Raw genomic sequence first — 20,199 nt, 5'->3', positions numbered from 1 at the left:
AAGGAGCAATGAGAAGAAGGTGGAGGAGGAGGAGGCGTGGCCTGGCCCCCAAGGGGCGGGGCTGGAGACTCCTTTCCCTCTCCTTTCCCCTTCAAAGGAGCAATGAGAAGAAGGTGGAGGAGGAGGCGTGGCCTGGCCCCCAAGGGGCGGGGCTGGAGACTCCTTTCCCTCTCCTTTCCCCTTCAAAGGAGCAATGAGAAGAGGGTGGAGGAGGAGGCGTGGCCTGGTCCCCAAGGGGCGGGGCTGGAGACTCCTTTCCCTCTCCTTTCCCCTTCAAAGGAGCAATGAGAAGAGGGTGGAGGAGGAGGCGTGGCCTGGCCCCCAAGGGGCGGGGCTGGAGACTCCTTTCCCTCTTCTTTCCCCTTCTAAGGTGCAATGAGGAGAGGAGGGGGAGGAGGAGGCGTGGCCTGGCCCCCAAGGGGCGGGGCTGGAGACTCCTTTCCCTCTCCTTTCCCCTTCAAAGGAGCAATGAGAAGAGGGTGGAGGAGGAGGCGTGGCCTGGCCCCCAAGGGGCGGGGCTGGAGACTCCTTTCCCTCTCCTTTCCCCTTCAAAGGAGCAATGAGAAGAAGGTGGAGGTAGAGGAGGAGGAGGCGTGGCCTGGCCCCCAAGGGCGGGGCTGGAGACTCCCTCTCCTTTCCCCTTCAAAGGAGCAATAAGAAGAAAGTGGAGGAGGAGGAGGAGGAGGAGGAGGAGGCGTGGCCTAGCCCCCAAGGGGCGGGGCTGGAGACTCCTTTCCCTCTCCTTTCCCCTTCAAAGGAGCAATAAGAAGAGGGTGGAGTTTGGGACCTAAGCTCCTCCTTCTTCCCCCCCCACCTCCTCCTTTCGCGCCTTTGGTTTGGAGGGAATAAAAAAAAAGGGGGGGGAGGCGGGGAGAGAAGCAACAGCCTATTAAACCCCCTGGCGGGGCGGCGAGAGGCAGAGTAGCGCTTTGGCGGGGCGAGCGAGCGAAGGGAGGAAAACGGGGAGACTTTTCTGGCCGCTCTTTCCAATGCGAAGAGGAGGAGGCAGCGGCGGCAGCGGCGGGCGCCGGACGGCAGGCGGAGGGCGGCTCTGGAAGCGGCGAGGGGCTGCTCCGAAATGCTGGAGAATGGCTCTCTGAGGAACTGCAGCGGGCTGGCGGGCCGAGGAGGAGCCTTCGCCTTCCCTTTGCCCCAGCGCGGGGAAGAAGAAGCGGCGGCGGCGGACCCGAGACCGCGCTGGGTGGTGACGGTGCTGTCCAGCGTGCTGATCTTTACCACCGTCGTCGACGTGGTGGGAAGCCTGCTGGTCGTCGTCTCGGTTTTCAAGAACCGCAAGCTCAGGAACGCAGGTAAAGGCAACGGAGAGGAGAGGCAGCTCCCGGGACGAATCATGTGTCAGGGAGTTCCACCGGTGACAAGAAGTGAGGTGGGGGGGGGGGAAGGAGGAGGGAATGGAGGTGGGGGGGGTGAGGAGAAGAAGATGCCAGGCTCTTCCTTGGCTCTTCCTTGGTTTGGGGGCTCGCCGTGACTCAGTGGTTAAGAGGCTGAGCTTGCGGATCAGAAAGTTCGGCGAGTTCGAATCCCTAGTCTAGGTCTCCTGCGTGAGCTTGCTTATTTATTTATTTATTTATTTATTTATTTATTTATTTATTTATTTATTTATTTATTTATTTATTGGTTCGATTTATATGCCGTCCTTTTCCGGAGACTGAGGGCGGCTTACAATGCGTTAAGCAACAGCCTTCATACTTTTGTATATATCTACTTAGTAGGGCTTTCGGGGCCCCCTAAGCAGTGTTCTTTTTTTATACAAAGTCAGCTTATTGCCCCCACAAACCGGGTCCTCATTTTTACCTACCTCGAAAGGATGGAAGGCTGAGTCAACCTTGAGCCTGGTGAGATTTGAACTTGCAGTAATTGCAGGCAGCTGGCGTTACTTAACAGTGCTTTAGTCTGCTGCGCCACCAAGGCTCCAAGGGTTGGACTAGATGACCTCCGAGGTTCCCTCCAACTCTGTTACTGGGACTAATTACTATTCGTTGCACGAGGTCAGCGGTCCCTTACCAAAGGGGAAACTGAGGCTCAGAGAACGTGTGTGTGTGTGTGTGTGTGTGTGTGTGTGTGTGTGTGTGTGTGTGTGTGTGTGTGTAAGGTTGGGCACTGAAACTCGGGCATCTTTCCCACGAGGAGAAAGAAAGCAAATGTTGTGTTTAATTCGTTTATTAAGTTTTACTTAGATTTTTATCTTGCCTTTATTATTATTATTATTATTATTATTATTATTATTATTATTATTATTATTATTGTTTGATATAAAGAAGGCAACCCATGCACATGGTGCTCTTTCCTCCTCCGATTTTCCCCACAACAACAACAATCCTGTGAGATGGGCTGGTCTGGGCTGAGAGGGAAGGATCGGCCCAAAGTCACCCAGGTGGCTTTCGTGGCTAAGGCAGGACTAGAACTCACAATCCCCAGGTTTCTAGGCCAACTCTTACCACTACACCAAAGTGACTCTCATCTAACTACATATCTATGATTTGTTTATCATTTCCTTAATTACTTATTTAGAATTCAAAATGGGAAGTTTACAATATAAAATGTGTGGGTTGTTTTTTTTTAAAAATGCCATCCTTTGGACCAGGTGTCCAAAATAGGCACAACACTTTCTAAGAATTTTACCAAGATTCGCAATCTCTGCTCCAGAAACAGTGAGATTCATCCTCATTGCAAGACCATCAGCAAAAGTCTTATCAGACCAGTGTCCTTAAATGTCCTGCTTCCCAGAGCAGCTGGGTATATCCCCACTGCACTACCAGTACTTCTAAAAGGAGCACCTTCCCTGTTGCTGCTCCTCTAACAGGATATTGCCTTTGATATTAAATCTGCATTTATTGAGCACAGCTTCTGATAAACCTATTCTACAAACGTAGGCTATTAACTTGAACACTTTAACATTTGAAATGATTCTGGTTCTAGCATCACTGAGTATCTCTTAGTCTCTTTGTTTATGCTCAGAAGCCACTGGGCCACAGGTGAAAAATATATATGCTTATCTATTGCACTATTCCTTTGCAGGCTAAGGAACCTTATGCAATGCATAGAAAAGGATAAAAATAACAAAGAAAAGGAATTAAAGATATAACAAAGGAAACAGAGTGAAAACAAGTTTACACACCATTCACCATTCTATTCCACACTTTTCTATCCTTGCCAATTGTTTTGGCATTTATTCTTTAAGCTTCTTTAAAGCTTCTTTTTTTTAAACTTTAAACTTCTTTCACTTCTTTCCCTGTGAGACTCTCATCAATGCTATCTAACGTGGTGCACAGGGAGTCCTTGGTTAATGACGGCACTGTTTAGCAACCATTTTAACTTAGGATAGTGCTGACAAAGTTCTTTTATGATCAGGACTATTCGTTGCAGCTGTCCAACATCTCCCTGCAGTTTACGTGATCGCCAATTTGTGAGCTTCACAGCCAATTTCTGACAAGCAAGGTGAATGGAGAAGTTGGCAAGAAGTGACAACTCAGGGTGACACAATGTCACACTGAACGGTCGTTGGTGATTATCTTAGTATCTGCAGAAGAACTGATGTTGTAACTGATCCAGCAAGATCACAGGATGTTTCATTTTAGGAGTACATTTCTTAGCGATGGCGTTGCTGCTGCAGTTGTTGAGTGAGGTCACCCTGGGTGAAATCCAGCAGGTTCTGACAGGTTCTGGAGAACTGGTAGCGGAAATTTTGAGTAGTTCAGAGAACTGGCAAATGCCAACTCTGGCTGGCCCCAAAGTGGGGTGGGAATAGAGATTTTGCAATATCCTTCCCCTGGAGTGGGGAGGGAATGGAGATTTTGCAATATCCTTCCCACAGGAGTGGGGAGGGAATGGGGATTTTGCAGTATCCTTCCCCTGGAGTGGGGAGGGAATGGAGATTTTGCAGTATCCTTCTCCTGGAGTGGGGTGGGAATGGAGATTTTGCAGCATCCTTCCCCTGGAGTGGGGAGGGAATGGGGATTTTGCAGTATCCTTTCCCTGGAGTGGGGTGGGAATGGGGATTTTGCAGTATCCTTCCCCTGGAGTGGGGAGGGAATGGAGATTTTGCAATATCCTTCCCCCAGGAGTGGGAAGGGAATGGGGATTTTGCAGTATCCTTCCCCTGGAGTGGGGAGGGAATGGAGATTTTGCAATATCCTTCCCACAGGAGTGGGGAGGGAATGGGGATTTTGCAGTATCCTTCCCCTGGACTGGGAGGGAATGGAGATTTTGCAGTATCCTTCTTCCTGGAGTAGGGAGGGAATGGGGATTTTGCAGTATCCTTTCCCTGGAGTGGGGTGGGAATGTAGATTTTGCAGTATCCTTCCCCTGGAGTGGGGAGGGAATGGAGATTTTGCAGTATCCTTCCCCTGGAGTGGGGTGGGAATGGGGATTTTGCAGCATCCTTCCCCTGGAGTAGGGTGGGAATGGAGATTTTGCAATATCCTTCCCCTGCCACGCCCACCAAGCCACGCCCACCAAGCCACACCATGCCCACCAAGCCATGCCCACAGAACCCGTAGTAAAAAAAATTGGATTTCACCACTGGGTCTACCTGTATGGGAAGGGAATGGCCTTGGGAGACAGGAGTGTTAGACTAAACAACGGTCAGATAAGCAGCATATTTGGCTCATAGAAGGAATGTGTATGTGGCAATCATCTGAGAAGAGATGCTCGCTAGTTAACTGGACTATAAAGGAGGGAGAGATATACTTTTAGACTTGCAACATTGGATTAAAGTTACCTTACAATAAAGTTGGAACTAGTTACTTCTGGAGAAGCGTCTTGTCTGGACAACCTCGCAAAGCTGACACCCTTTCTCTCGCTCATTTGTTCTTCAAATATTTATTTTGCAATTCCCTTCTCATTCTTTCTCTGTACACAGCCAAACCACTTCGATTTAGGTCTTTTTGTGCCGCTCGGTTTTTGCATGTGCAAGATTTCACTGAAAACATTTTCCTGGGGATCGTTCCTATTTGGGCACAAAACCATGCCTGCTCCTTACCTAGGGCTCGCCTTAGATTCTAAAACCCAGAACATTTGAGGTTATAACAGATTAACAGAGTTGGAAGGGACCTTATAGGTCATCTAGTCCAACCCCCCACTCAAGCAGGAGACGCTACACCATTTCTGACAAATGGCAGTCCAATCTTTTCTTGAAAGTCTCAAGTGATGAAGCTCCCACAACTTCTGAAGGCAACTTCTGTTCCATTGGTTGATTGTTCTCACTGTCAGAAAGTTCATCCTCATTTCTAGGTTGAATCTCTCCTTGGTCAGTTTCCATCCATTATTCCTTGTCTGGCCTTCAGGTGCTTTGGAAAATAGCTTGAGCCCCTCCTCTCTGTGGCAGCCCCTCAAATATTGGAAGACTGCCATCATGTCTCCCCTAGTCCTTCTCTTCACTAGACTAGCCATGCCCAACTCCAGCAACTGTTCTTCATATGTTTTAGTCTCCAGTCCCCTAATCATCCTTGTTTTTTTTTTTTATTATTTGATTTATATGCCGCCCTTCTCCGGAGACTCAGGGCGGCTTACAATGCGTTAAGCAATAGCCTTCATCCTTTTGTATATTTATACAAAGTCAGCTTATTGCCCCCACAAACTGGGTCCTCATTTAACCTACCTTAGAAAGGATGGAAGGCTGAGTCAACCTTGAGCCTGGTAAGATTCGAACCTGCAGTAATTGCAGGCAGCTGTGTTAATAACAGGGTGCTTTAAACCACTGTACTACCAAGGCTCTTGGTTGCTCTCCTCTGCACTTTTTCTAGAGTCTCAACATCTTTTTTATAGTATGGTGACCAAAACTGGATGCAGTACTCTAGGTGTGGTCTTACTAGGGCTTTATAGAGTGGTATTAGTACCTCACGTCAGCCCCCAAAACGTTTCCTGCTCACGAATGAGATTGATATCCCATCCTACACAATCTCCCCTAAAGATTTTCCTTCTGGCGTATCTGCAGTTTTAGTGTCCATTGGAAGCTTAGTACGGTTAGTCCTCACTTAAGAATGGTAATTGGGACCAGCAACTCTGTTGCTATGCAACACAATCACAAAACGTGACACTTACAGTCGTGGCAGTCCCAGTTGTCATTGTTAGGCAAATCCTATGCAGTCCCAACATCCTTACAGTCACATGATAGAGCTATTTGTGACTTCTTGCCAGCTTCCTCACTGACTTTGTTGGAAGCCAGCAATGAAGATTACGAGTGGCAATCGCATTACTGCAGGACACTGCAATGTCATAATTGTGAGCTTGTTGCCAAGCAGTCCTTGTGATCGCATCGTTGTGGGGACGCTGTGACGGCCGCAAGTTCAAGGACCTGTCATAAGTCCCCTTTATTCAGCACTTTAGTAAGTTAGAACAGTTGCTAAACACGTGGTCCTTAAATCGCATCAGTCTTCATTCATCTATAATGCATTAGACTGATGGATTTTCATCTCTGGTTTGAGTTTTTAAAAAAAATCCAACAACCGGGCATTTTTAGACTTGTGTAAGGATGGATATAAATAAACATTTATGAGCCCTTTTCAAAATACGCATAAAAGAAGAGCTTCTGTTTCTTAGCCTTCCCGTGTGCACTGATTGAATTGGGGTGGAAAAGGACAGACAAGAAAAGGGAAGGGTGATTGTTATCTCATCCTATATAGATTTATTTGGATCTCTTTTTTTCCCCTTTTTCCTTTGAAAATTGTCTTCCCATCATTTCTTAGAACTGCATTTGAAAGTTTTGGCAAAGTTAGAAGAACTAAAACTAAACCAGACTAGACTTTTCCCAATTCAGGGGACCTGTGATGGAAGGTGGAACCTGGGATGAGAATGGAGTCAGGATTCCAAGTAACACACCCATAGCAATCAAAACTCCGAGACAGTTGGATTCCTCAAAGAATAGATTTATTGGGTAGGTCATATTGGCACGAACTGGTGAGAGCCGACTCTAAATGTTCCCACAGTTTTCACCTAATTAAAAGTTTTTTCACTTTCTCCAAACAATCCGTCACATGGTCCAATCAGGATACAGTCCAGTTGCTAGATGACACCAGTCCCCTCCTTCTGGACACCTGGTGGGAATGTCCTTGGTTCCCAAGAGAAAGTATTTCATTTTGGCTACAGCAACCCAGCTATCTCTACTTCCCCCTCCCTTTCCCACGGCTCCAGTTGTGGCAGCACTGAAGCCCCAAAATGGCCACAGCCAGGTCAGCTTCAGGGTTGACAAATGAATCTCCAGGAGGGAGGCGCTGCAGGAGTAAGAGGTACCTTGGCCCAGATATCATATGTGAGAGAAAGAGGGTGAAGACAGTCCCTCCCTAACAGTTGACAGAGTATATTGTAGATGCAGGCAGTAGAGTGGTTATCCTGACATGATGTTGTCGAGAATAGAATATTTATTTATTTATTTATTTATTTATTTATTTATTTATTTATTTATTTATTTATTTATTTGATTTATTTGATTTATATGCCGCCCTTCTCTGGAGACTCAGGGCGGTTTACAATGCATTAAGCAATAGCCTTCATACTTTTGTATATACCTGCTTAGTAGGGCTTTTGGTCCCCCCAAGTGGTGTTCTTTTTTATACAAAGTCAACTTATTGCCCCCACAATCCGGGTCCTCATAGAGTAGAGTAGAGTAGAGTAGAGTAGAGTAGAGTAGAGTAGAGTAGAGTAGAGTAGAGTAGAGTAGAGTAGAGTAGAGTAGAGTAGAGTAGAAAATAAAATAAAATAAAATAAAATAGGGTAGGGTAGGGTAGGGTAGGACAGGACAGGACAGGACAGGACAGGACAGGATAGGATAGGATAGAATTTTATTGGCCAAGTGTGATGGGACACAGAAGGAATTTGTCTTGATGCATATGCTCTCAGTGTGCATAAAAGAAAAAATACATTCATCAAGAATCATAAGGTACAACAATTAATGATAGTCATAGGGTACAAATAAGCAATCAGGAAACAAGCAATATCAATATAAATCATAAAGCTACAAGCAACAAAGTTACAGTCATGCCGTCATAAGTGGGAGGAGATGAGTGATAGGAACGATGAGAAGATTAATAGTAGTGCAGACTTAGTAAATAGTTTGACAGTGTTGAGGGAATTATTTGTTTAGCAGAGTGATGGCATTCGGAAAAAACCGTTCTTGTGTCTATTCTGGTGTGCAGTGCTCCATAGAGTCGTTTTGAGGATAGGTGTGAAACAATTAAGAAAAAAACTTGGAATAATTACTACATGTGACCTAAAATAGAGAAGCACATTGTCCCACACAGGAGACAATGCATTGAAATCAAGGGACAGATTTGTGTATCTTTGTCTCAGAGTTTTTTCATCTTGGTGCATATAACACACTCTTGCTGCAGTTAACCATGGGTAAACCACCATCTGTATGTCTTTCCCAGTTTGTTTATCAACATCTTTGAATGCCGCTATGCCCGTTCTTTGCCGCTGTGCCATTTGCAGCAAGTAATGCTCCCCGCTTGCCGGAGAAAAGCAACGCTGCCATTCACATTATAATTGTTTATATTGTGAGACGTCGGAGGCATTCTGCGCAAGGCTGCCTGCTGAGGTTCTTACAGTGAGTCAATCACTAAGTGCTGCAAGCAGTTGCCTTAAATGCTTCCCAGTCTAGTTTATGAGGAAGGGATTCAGCCAGTAGTGAAATGTAAAATTTGTTACTACCGATTCTGTGGGCGTGGTTTGGTGGGTGGGTGGGGAATATGACTGAGTGGGCATGGCCACTTTTTTCTTTTTTTTTTTACTTTTAAAACCATTGTTTCTACAACCTCTTCTCCTCAAGAGGTTGTAAAAAAAATGCTTTTAAAGCCTCTGACGATCGCAGCTGAGCAGCGTGATCATCAGAGGCTTTTTTTTTTTTTACTTTTAAAAGCATTTTTTCGGCCAAAGAGGTTGTAGAAAAAATGCTTTTAAAAATAAAAAAAAGCCTCTGATGACCGCGCAGCTCAGTTGGGCAATGGGGGGGAAGGCAGGGATTTTTGCTACCGGTTCTCTGAACCATCCACCCCCATCGCTCCTGGATCGGGCGATCCGGTCCGAACTGGGAGCATTTCACCCCTGGATTCAGCCCTTCAGAAGTTTTAGAGGGGAAGACATTTGGTAATTACATGGAGCTCTTTCATATAATAATAATAATAACTTTATTGTCATTGTACGTGTATACACAGTATACCCATACAACGAAATTCACTTAATACCCAAAGACCAGGTCCAACACACATAACAATCCCCAAACACACCCCCACCCCCACCCCCAAATTCCCCACCCCTAAACCACCCAAACATCCAGACAACAGACCAAGTAATGCTGTCCAACAGCTCACTGATGGTGGCCCTTTAGTTCATTGTTGAGTGCAATTATAGCTCTGGGATAAAAACTATTCAGAAAACGTGTGGTCTGAGTTTTAATTGTTCTGTATCTTCTGCCAGAAGGCAACAGTCCAAAAAGATTGTAAGCAGGATGGGAAGAGTCTGAACATATGATGTTCAGGTCAACATTTAATTTTCCTATTAATCTTTGCACTCAGACTGGTTCAGTTATACCCCTTTCTGATCCTGACAGATTCTGAGCTATTAACAATTTCCAGCAGGTTCTGACAGGTTCTGGAGAACCAGTAGCGGAAATTTTGAGTAGTTCAGAGAACCGGCAAATACCACCTCTGGCTGGCTCCAGAGTGGGGAGGGAATGGAGATTTTGCAATATCTTTCCCCCTGGAGTGGGGTGTGAATGGAGATTTTGCAGTATTCTTCCCCTGGAGTGGGGAGGGAATGGAGATTTTGCAGTATCCTTCCCCTGCCATGCCCACCAAGCCATGCCCACAGAACTGGTAATAAAAAAAATTGAATTTCACCACTGCCCTGCAGGCAATATCGGCCAAATATTCTGATTGTAATGATGTTTTGTGGGGAAAAAGAGACATGAAACTTGATCCCATTCCAGAGATCTTTTGACATGGTGCATAGATCAAATCCTCATTAAAGGGAGGGAAGGAAGGAAGGGGGGAAAGAAGAAAGGAAAAGGAAACACAATAAGGAAGGGAAGTAGGAGAAAGAGAAAATGAAATGCAAGAGGAAAGAAGGAAGGAAGGAAGGAAGGAAGGAAGGAAGGAAGGAAGGAAGGAAGGAAGAAGATAAAAACAAAGTCAGGGAAAATGAAATGCAAGAGGAAAGAAGGAAGGAAGGAAGGAAGGAAGGAAGGAAGGAAGGAAGGAAGGAAGGATATAAAAAGTCAGGGAAAATGAAATGCAAGAGGAAAGAAAGAAGGAAAGGAAGGAAAGGAAGGAAGGAAGGAAGTTTGGTTGGTTGCAGAAAGTTATTAATCTCTGGGGATCCTCCACTAAGCTTATGCCTGGCAACCAACCACAAAAATTGTATGGTAAATTTGATACGTTTTTGATCTACTTGTTTAGAACAGGGGTGTCAAACTGAGGGCTGCATCACGGTTGTGTTTGACCTTGGGGGGGGGTTGAGGTGGTGGGCGTGGCCAGGGTGGGTGTGGCCAGCTCAACGTCACTCATCAAGGCTCCATTTTCGACCGCAATGGCCTGCTGCAATCCTCTGCCAGCGAAAACGGAGCTTGGGGAGGCTGTGCACGGCCCTCCCGAGCTCCATTTTCACTGGCAGAGGCACCGCGGGCTGGTCCGTCGCTGTTTCCAGGGCAGCCCCACGGGCCAGATGTAAGCATCCCACGGGCCAGATTCATCCCGCGGGCTTTGAGTTTGACAGCCCTGTTTTATCCAGGTTTCTACCTCATTACAGAAAACATCCAAATCAATCTCTGTTAATTGCCCTTTATTTTTTCCTTGCTTGCTCCTAAACTGTCAAGAAAGTGCAGCATTTGGGGGAGATTTTTCTAACTTTTAGCACCAGCTCATCAGAGGTGGGTTTCAGCAGGTTCTGACCAGTTCTGGAGAACCAGTAGCGGAAATTTTGAATAGTTCAGAGAACCAGTAGCAAAAATTCTGACTGGCCCTGCCCCCATCTATTCTCTGCCTCCCAAGTCCCAGCTGATCAGGAGGAAATGGAGATTTTGCAGTAACCTTCTCCTGCCACACCCACCAAGCCATGCCCACCAAACCACACCCACAAAACTGGCAGTAAAAATTTTTGAAACCCATCACTGCAGCTCATCCCTGAATTTTCATTTTGCCCAAAAGCTTTATTTAATCTTTAAGAAAGGCACATTGTGTCACGTGGGTTACCAAGCATCAACGGGGCCAACGACTTTGCTATCCATCTCCAAAATCAGGCCATGGAAAATTTGGGGAGCCAGGAGGCACACCTCTCACTCCGCCACGAAATTTGGACTCGGGCAGCCTCCCTAGATCCAGGCTTCTCTTTAGGAACATCTCAATTATCTTCCTTTTTCTTGGGGGAATTGTGTCAGGATGATTAATTAGCACATTCCTCTTTTCCTAAGGAAATCTTACGGCTTTGTCATTCAGCCATCTAGCTGAACGCTCTGGGGTACCCAGAGCAGTGGGTGGCCTTTCATCAGACTTTCAGGAAATACAATCAGACAGAGCTGAGATGAGAAAATGAATCTCATCTGCTAATTGTCAGTATAGTCAAGGAATTGAAGCAGCGCTAGCAAGCAGAGTCCCACCAGATCAGGGGTCCCCAACTTTTTAGACCTCAGGGACCACTAAATTCATAATTTTAAATCCCGCGGACCACTAAGATGATCTGCCTAATGACTGGCTGGCTGGGCGTGGCTAGGTGGTCATGTGACTGGGTGGGCGTGGCCAATTTGATGTCAGTCATGTCATAGGATGCCTCGACGGCCTCTACTGGCCCCTCCCCTCCCAGTCACTCCTCCCCTGCCTGCCCGGGCTCCTTAGGGCCCCAATAGGAAGCAGTTGTTGGAGTGTTCTGCCCCAGTTCCGGATTCCCAAGGATTGTGACACACACCAACAGTCCTTATCAAAGTTATAATGTACCAAGAATAAAGAAAGTCCAGCAAAGGTTGGCAACCAGCCCAGAAAACAAGATACAATAAGACACTCACTCTCCAAAATGCTCTGTAATAATTACACGTTGTTTCCAGCAAGAAATTACTAACTGCGTGCGACTTAAATAGGCTAAGAGAGTGGCCAATTATCCTCAGACCTTACTCTCGAGGAGACCTCCTCCTCCTGAGTAGCCACTCCTGCCTTTTGGCAGCCCTGCGTGCTCAAGCATTGAGGAGAGGCTCCTCCACTTCGCTCTCTCCACTTGAAGGAGCCTCTGGAGGTTCTGAAGCCCCTGGCTGAGTCTCTGCCTCTGGCACCATATCCTCTTCAGCTTCCTTGCTATCTAACGCGAGCACCGGCTGCGCAGGCTGCTGGCGCAACCCCACACCAGCCTCCTCATCATCAGGATCAGCCACGATCCACGCAGGCCGCTGGTGGGCCACAAGATGGAGCTAAGCAGCCATAATGAGAAAGAGTTGGCAAAAGAGCTTGCTCAGTTCAAATTGAATCTGACCGAGAAGAAGGCTAAGCAGAAGCACCTCACTGAGGACTACGAGCATAGGCTTTCCAAGCAGAGGGAAGACCTGCGGGAGTGCAAAGCCAGGTACTGGCACCTGGAGGTTCAGCGGGCTGAGATGGTCAGCCAGTTCCAGACCATGATGCAGTCCCACTAGAACAAGGCCCTCCGGCTCCTTACCACCAGTGGTACTTCCCTCCAGCCTTCGCCCAAAGTCCTGCACTAGGACGTTGAAGCAGACGAAGTCAGAATTTCTCCCCACCTCCGACCCGCAGAAAAAGACCCCGAAGGGGGAGACACTCTGCAGCAACACAAACATTCATTGCACATATCCGGCCCAGGGGCCATAGTTTGGGGATCCGATTTAGTCCAATTATAAAAAAATGGAAATAATTTTTCTGCGGACCACACAAATTTTCTCATGGACCACCAGTGGTTCACGGACCACCAGTTGGGGGATGCTGCACCAGATGACTCTCAGTGCAAAAAGACAGCTATGGTTAGTAGCTGAGCTTTGGCCTGTGAACATGGGAAGATTGCAATTCATCACCTCGTCCTCTACAGACCATATGTTTGCAATCACCATCATAAGGAGTAGCAAATGTCTTATGTTAGAAGTTGTTATGGATAACAGTCCAGGGTAATTGCTAAAGTTAAGGACAGGACTATTCATTCCGCTTGCAAGGCCCATTGATTTTAATAGGACATAATGTTCAACCTTCGGCCTGTTTGATTCATCAAAGTTCAGTTACCAAGCAGCCAGAGAGTAATCACATAACTGTGGTAATATTGTGATGCGTATAATGTTCAGGACCGGTCATAAATAATTTTTTTCCAGTGCTGTTGTAACTTCAAATAGTCACTGAATGAACGATCATTAGGCAAGGACGAATCTGTAAAGTAGGCAATTTCCTGCTAAAGATTAAATAAAGCTTTTGGCCAAGATGCAAATTCAGGGATGAGCTGGTGCTAAAAGTTAGAAAATCTTCCCAAATGCTGCACTTTCTTGACAGTTTAGGGTAAAGCCAAAAAAGAATAAAGTGCAATTGATGGAGATCCGTCTGGATGTCTTCTGGAATGAGGTACAAACCTGAATAATCTAAAACAAGTAGATCAAAAATGTATCAAAGTTACCATACAATTTTTTGTGGTCAGTTGCCAGACAAAATCCTGGTAGAAGATCCCAAGAGATTATTAACCTTCTGTAAATTTCCTTCCTTCCTTCCTTCCTTCCTTCCTTCCTTCCTTCCTTCCTTCCTTCCTTCCTTCCTTCTTTCTTTCTTTCCTTCCTTCCTTTTGCATTTCATTTTTCCTTTCTCCTCAGTTTCTTTTTCTCTTCCTTCTTCTTGAGCTCCTTCCTTCCTTCCTTCCTTCCTTCCTTCCTTCCTTCCTTCCTTCCTTCTTTCTTTCCTTCCTTCCTTTTGCATTTCATTTTTCCTTTCTCCTTAGTTTCTTTTTCTCTTCCTTCTTCTTGAGCTCCTTCCTTCCTTCCTTCCTTCCTTCCTTCCTTCCTTCCTTCCTTCCTTCCTTCCTAGATGTTTTACTATCATTTTGCTTTATTTATTTCCTTTATCATTGGCTTGATTTTTATCTAATTATAAGTGAATTGCACCAAAGTTGATAAAGCTCATGTGAATTTAAATTTTGGATTGTAGTTCTTTACTCACAGTATCTGGGAGTAATCCTCATTACTTCTCTATAGTTACTGTATGGATAGGATTGCAGTACATAAGCAAATACATGAGATAGCCGTGTCCATCCCCTCAATAAAATACTTTCAAAGTCTCGAAGCTTTCTCTCTGATCAATATTTTAGCCTTAAATTTGATAAATGGCTTAAGGGTGTGAATGCACCTCCTTGATTTATGACTGGTTATTTCATGCCTGTTTGCAGTCTCAATGACCTCTCAGAAAATGGGTTCTTTATGGCCCATTTAAGCTTTAAAACCCATTGTAAAACTTTATGCCAGTCACATGACTGGATTGCAGATGCTTGGCAACCTGTTCACATTTACAACCAGTTGGCAAGGACCTTGCAATCTCCATTTGCAATCTACTTTGTTGGCTTCCCTAGAAAATCAATGGGAAAGCTGGCTTGGAAGATTGCAAGCAGAGGGACATTGGATTGGAGGTCAATTCTTCCAATGCGCCAAGGTAATTCCCCTCCTCTCCATACAGGGAAGGGAAATTCTCCATGTGCTGGAGAAATGGACTTCATGTCTCATGGAAACACTATGGAATGCCAGCATTGTGAGCCTTTCAAAACGATGGGATTTGCTACTGAATGCCAATATCCCGAAAGGCTCCGAAGAATGACGTTTGCTAATATTTTACCCTGAAGAGGTGGGGAAAACACAAGTACCATTTTTTTTTCTCATGATTGTTCGGCCTGGTGGGGCAAGGAGAGGACTTGGACCTTCCGGTCTGGTGGGAGACCTTGGTTCTCTCCCCATCCCACCACACACCTGAGAAGCCTTCTTCCAGCACTCTATTTAGCCACCTTCACGGTCACTTAATGACTGAAACTAAGACAGATTGAATTGCAGTCGTTGAGTGAAGCACTCATGTGGCATCTTGTGTCATGTCTGCTTTGCTCAATGAAGAAGACTGAGTGGTCTTATTAAGGGGAAGACTATAAATACAAGACTGCGCATTTATTCTCTTGGTTGACTTTTTAGAACAGGCACTGAAAACAGCCACCACTGCAATACTTTGAAGTTCTAAGAAGTTGAAGTTGTACACTAAAGAAACTTAATACTTTCAAACATTAAGCATGATCTTGACCTAATCATTGTCTTTCAGACAAGTCTTGCTCAAAGGACTGTGGCATTAGGAGAAACAGATACTGTGTTTCCCTGAAAATAAGACCCTGTCTTATATTTTTTTGAACCCCGAAATAAGTGCTTGGTTTGATTTTGGGGAGGTCTTATTATTTTGGGGTGCATGGAGCAAGATGGGGATCCTCTTGCCATCTTACCTGATTTCCAGCTCTGTCTCCCTATCCCTAACCAGAGGAAATGGCGGGGACCGGATGCGCATGTGTTTAAATATTTTCGGGGAGGGCTTATTTTCCGGGAAGGCTTATTTTCAGGGAGGGCTTATTTTGGGTGAGGGCTTATTTTCAGGGAGGGCTTATTTTGGGTGAGGGCTTATTTTCAGGGAGGGCTTATTTTCGGGGAGGGCTTATTTTCATGCATGTGCTCAAAAGCCCAATTGGGATATATTATCAGGGGATGTCTTATTTTCGGGAAAACACACTATTACTCATGAAACTACACTATTCAACACACTTGAACTCATGAAATAATCAATATAAATGCTGCAATTAAAGCTTCAGGACAGTTCTGAAGAGCTCTTGGTTCTAACTTCTGTCCAACTATGAAACGCCATCATTTAGTTTGCCGTAATGGGAAGTACTGGTGTAAGGATAAAATTAAAAAAGAGAGAAACATTATTTAAAATGCCTCAGGATCCTTGGTTGTGATTAAGCAAACAACCAAAATTGACAGAATACAAAATGAGCAAAATTCAGCAACAATCATGATCCAAAATATTAATCAGCTTGCTTTGCTTTAGGACATCTATTTCCAGCTTTCCAGGGGCTGAATATTAAATATATAATGATTAAGTGAGTCAGTCTCACTCAGTGAATAACATTTCAGAGCCCTCATTCAAGAATAGTTAGAAGGGTTTGAGGATCGGGAGGTGGATTTCAATCTCACAATATCTCCTTTTAGAAGCGTAGCACTCTCTGGAATCTCTTAAAACCTTCCCGGTGTAAAAATTAAAACATGGAAGAATGTTAATATTTTACCAAAAGTGATGTGGCGTGAGAGAATTACATCCTTAGTTGTAAAATAAAGATGAACTGGGAAGATATAAGAGCATGAAAAACACAAAGAAAAGGAATCGTTTTGCAAATCCGTCTTCATCTTTTTTTAAAAATGAAATGAGCAATTATGCCTTACCTTGTGAAGTTTTGTGTTGAGCAAGCATAACATAACATATAAAACTTGATCCTTAATCACCCTAATGTGTTTCATAGAATTGCTTGGTAAAGACGACATGACTACTGAATATTAATATACATTTGCCTTTATTGCTGACATATCGGTTTATATCAGGGGTGCTATTCAGCAGATTCTGACAGGTTCTGGAGAACTGGTAGCAGAAATTTTGAGTTGTTCGGAGAACCAGCAAATACCACCTCTGGCTGGCTGCAGAGTGGGGTGGGAATGGAGATTTTGCAATATCCTTGCCCCTGGAGTGGGGTGGGAATGGAGATTTTGCAATATCCTTCCCCCTGGAGTGGGGTGAGAATGGAGATTTTGCAGCATTCTTCCCCTGGAGTGGGGAGGGAATGGCGATTTTGCAGTATCCTTCCCCTGCCATGCCCACCAAGCCACGCCCACCAAGCCACACCACACCCACCAAGCCACACCCACAGAACCAGTAAAAAAAATTGAATTCCACCACTGATACACACACACACACACACACACACACACTCTTGTGCTACAATAAATGTATTAAAGATGCTACGAAGGTTTTAAGAGATTCCAGACAGTGCTACACTTCTAAAAAGAGACATTGTGAGATTGAAATTCGCCTCCTGATCCTCAAATCTTTTATTTACTCCGCTTATTTCTATTTCCATATTCATCCAATTGGCTCTGTATTTTGTCATTTTCAGTTCCTTCCTCCCTAAACAATAGTTTAATCCCCAAGTGCATCATGCTGTTATCTAAATAGATTGCACAACTGAGTCATAATAATGACTCTGCAGAACATGAGCACTATTATTGATTTTTTTTCTAAAAAGAAAAAGAAGAAAGAAATCTTAGTAAAGAACAAAAAAAAAAAAACCCTCCCACTTCTACCTAGGCAGTGACCCTGAAATATACAGTACTATGTGTTGTGGCCCGCCAGCGGCCAGCGGAGCTGGTGGCAGACAGTGAGGAGGTTGGGGAGGAACATGGGCCAGTCCTGGAGTCTGGGGAAGGCTCCGATGAGTGCTCTGCGTCGGAGGCAGAGTTGGGGCCAGGGCCGTCCAACAGTTATCAGCTGCCTTCGGAGTCGGATATCAGTGGGGCAGAAGAACAGCTGGAGCCTGTTCCCGATATGCGCATGCGCAGTGGTGCCAGGAAAAGGGAACACATAAGGAACAAGGGCCGACTCAGGAGTAAAGCCACAGGTGGATAGTCAATGGCCCCTCCCATAGGGAATAAAGAGGAGCGAAGGGGAGGGGAGTTTGCAGGAGACAATTAGTTCAATTCATGAGGGTGAAGATCTGTTCCTGACTTCTTGCCAAATAATATCTGCTACAACGTGGCATTTAGAAGATATCGGCCTGGCAACTCTCCAAGCCTGATAAAGGTCTGTAGCTGTGAAATCTCATGAAAGATTGTTTGCCGGGACTTTGCTGGAGAGGAATTCCCTTTAACCTAAATAAAAGAGGTTTTATTGGGATGAGGAGTCTGCTTCATGATCTTGGGAGGCCTAGGTCAGAACAGACTGATAGTACTGAAAGCTGTTAAGAGATCCAGGAGAATAGAGAATGTCACAATTCTCCTTTGAGTTATTGGATGTACACCATCCATTAAGATAATCAAGATTGTTTATGTCCTAACCCAGGAGTGTCAAACAGCCCGTGATGTGGTCAGGTCCAGCCTGCGGGGCCGTTCTGGAAAATGTAAGGGGCCTACTCAGTACGAAGAGGAAACATTGGGCCAACATGGCTCCGGCCCAGTCTACCCAATGCGAAGAGGAAACATGCCAACAGTTTGGGGAGTGGCTTCAAGCTGGCCACACCCACCCTGTCACCACACCCACCCTGTCAGCCATGTTCCCCAGCCTGCCCAAGGTCAACCACAGCCCTGATGAGACCCTCAATGAAATTGAGTTTGACACCCTTGTCCTAACCCATCTCTTAACCAAGACTGAAACGGTAGCCATTAACTCAGGTCTTCTGAGATGTCCAGTCTATGAAAGGTTGAGATATGTAGAGTGCCAGCCTCTACATAACCCTGAAGAATGAACATTGACTTGTTCTGATAGGTAGTGTGCTTCGCTGTTTCTGATCTCAGATATCTGTGTTCTTGTAGACATAGAACTACTAAGCAATAGAGAAGGAGGCTGGCACAGAAGGAAAAAAAATTGGCATTCCTAGGCTTAACATCAATGTTCTTTTTAAAAAGTAAATATTTAGACCAGCAACTCCCAATCACTCATGGTTAAGAGACTTAAACCTGCCCCAATCATATGGATTTTTTTTTTTTAAAGTACTTGACCCAAAGAGGAGATCCTGGACTCATCCATTTTGATCCCGTGTTCAGAGTGCAGAAAGCTGAACTGAACTCTCCATTGTGTTGGCAGCAAATGTATCATTCCCTTCTCCAAGTTAAGTTATTGGTGAGTGCAGGAATTACCGTATTTTTCAGAGTATAAGATGCACCTTTTCCCCCCTAAAAGGGGGTGAAAATTTAGATGCGTCTTATACACCGAATGTAGCCCTGCCCACCCACTGGCCCCCACCCTTTGGCTTCTGCCTCACAGCAATTACCTCCTTGCAAGCAAGCAGCAAGAAAAAACAGCTCCTTTCAGCTTCAGCACCACTTAATTAGCACAAGTTGATTGGATCGGCCTCCCGACTCTCAGATGATTTGCTCTCAGCTGTTTTGCGCAGGGCTCTGCTGCTTGTTGCAAAGAGGTAAATTGCTGGAGCAGATTTTTTTTTCCTTGTGCTAATCAAGCTATGCTGAAAACGAAAATGAAAGTAAAGCAGGCTGTTTGCTGTTTGCTGCAATGAGGCAAAATTGCTCAGAGGCAGAGGCAGAGGGAGATTTCTTTTTCTTCTTTTCCTCACCAAAAAAGGTAGGTGTGTCTTATACTCCGAAAAATACGGTAAGTGGTTTCAGGGACACAGCTCTTGAATCGGAGACGTAAAACGAGAATGACTCACTTTGAAGCCTGTTTGCAGAACTACTTGAGAGCTGGGGGGAAATGAATGATGTCCAAAGCATTTTTTACAGAATTTTGATAAGCATGAAGCTCATCGGCCAGCTATTTATACAAACATATAACACAACCCCCAGAAGCTACGGACAAACCACTGAACCCATGAAGCCTTTTGATATACGACTTCAGAGCAGTTTTATTGTTCGCTTCACAGATCTGCTTCAATGGGGTAATTCAGTCACAACTTCATTGAAGTGGAACACATTTCTGCAGCTTTGAAGAACCTTAAATATTGCTTCTTTTTACTTTCATCATCGCAACAAAAGACTTGAAAATAGATACGCACGCACGCACACACACCCTATCTATTCTCATCCTGGGGCTCTCTGACTCATATATTCTGTTAGCTGATAAACTCATGACCCTTCGGGAAATGAGAACCACATGTGAATATTGTTAAAAGTGTCCATATCAGAAACGGCCATTCGTGAGATAAAGAGAAAGTACTGTATTTTTCGGAGTATAAGACGCACCTCAGTTTTGGGGGAGGAAAATAGGGGGGAAAAATTCTGCCCACCAGGTATTCATCTGGCTAGTCCTTAGCCTGGTCAACTTCAGCACATTAGTTCGCTTGCTGGTTTTGAGGTTGGGGCTGTTTGGAGCTAAAAAACAGCTTATAAAGCACAGCTGATTATCAGAGGGAGCAGCAATAAGAAAAGCAGGCAAAGCACGGAAGAGCACTTTGCTCAGGTTGGGCCTGAAAAACAGCTTC

General features: G+C 45.1%; 1 protein-coding gene across 1 annotated transcript in view; it reads left to right on the top strand.

The window, feature by feature from the left end:
• The first annotated feature begins 1,078 nt into the window (after window positions 1-1,078).
• Window positions 1,079-20,199, top strand: part of MTNR1B (melatonin receptor 1B) — a 39,353-nt gene continuing 20,232 nt past the window's right edge. Inside the window, 1 exon segment of the mRNA XM_070944010.1 lies at window positions 1,079-1,310. Coding sequence (XP_070800111.1) covers window positions 1,079-1,310 — 232 coding nt within the window.

Source organism: Pituophis catenifer, unplaced genomic scaffold (assembly GCF_029215685.1).
Source record: "Pituophis catenifer annectens isolate HBS135680 unplaced genomic scaffold, rPitCat1.0.hap2 SCAF_4, whole genome shotgun sequence".
Classification (NCBI taxonomy): Eukaryota; Metazoa; Chordata; class Lepidosauria; order Squamata; family Colubridae; genus Pituophis; species Pituophis catenifer.
The sequence above is the reverse complement of the archived record's forward strand: the minus strand, read 5'-3'. Positions and strand labels throughout refer to the sequence as shown.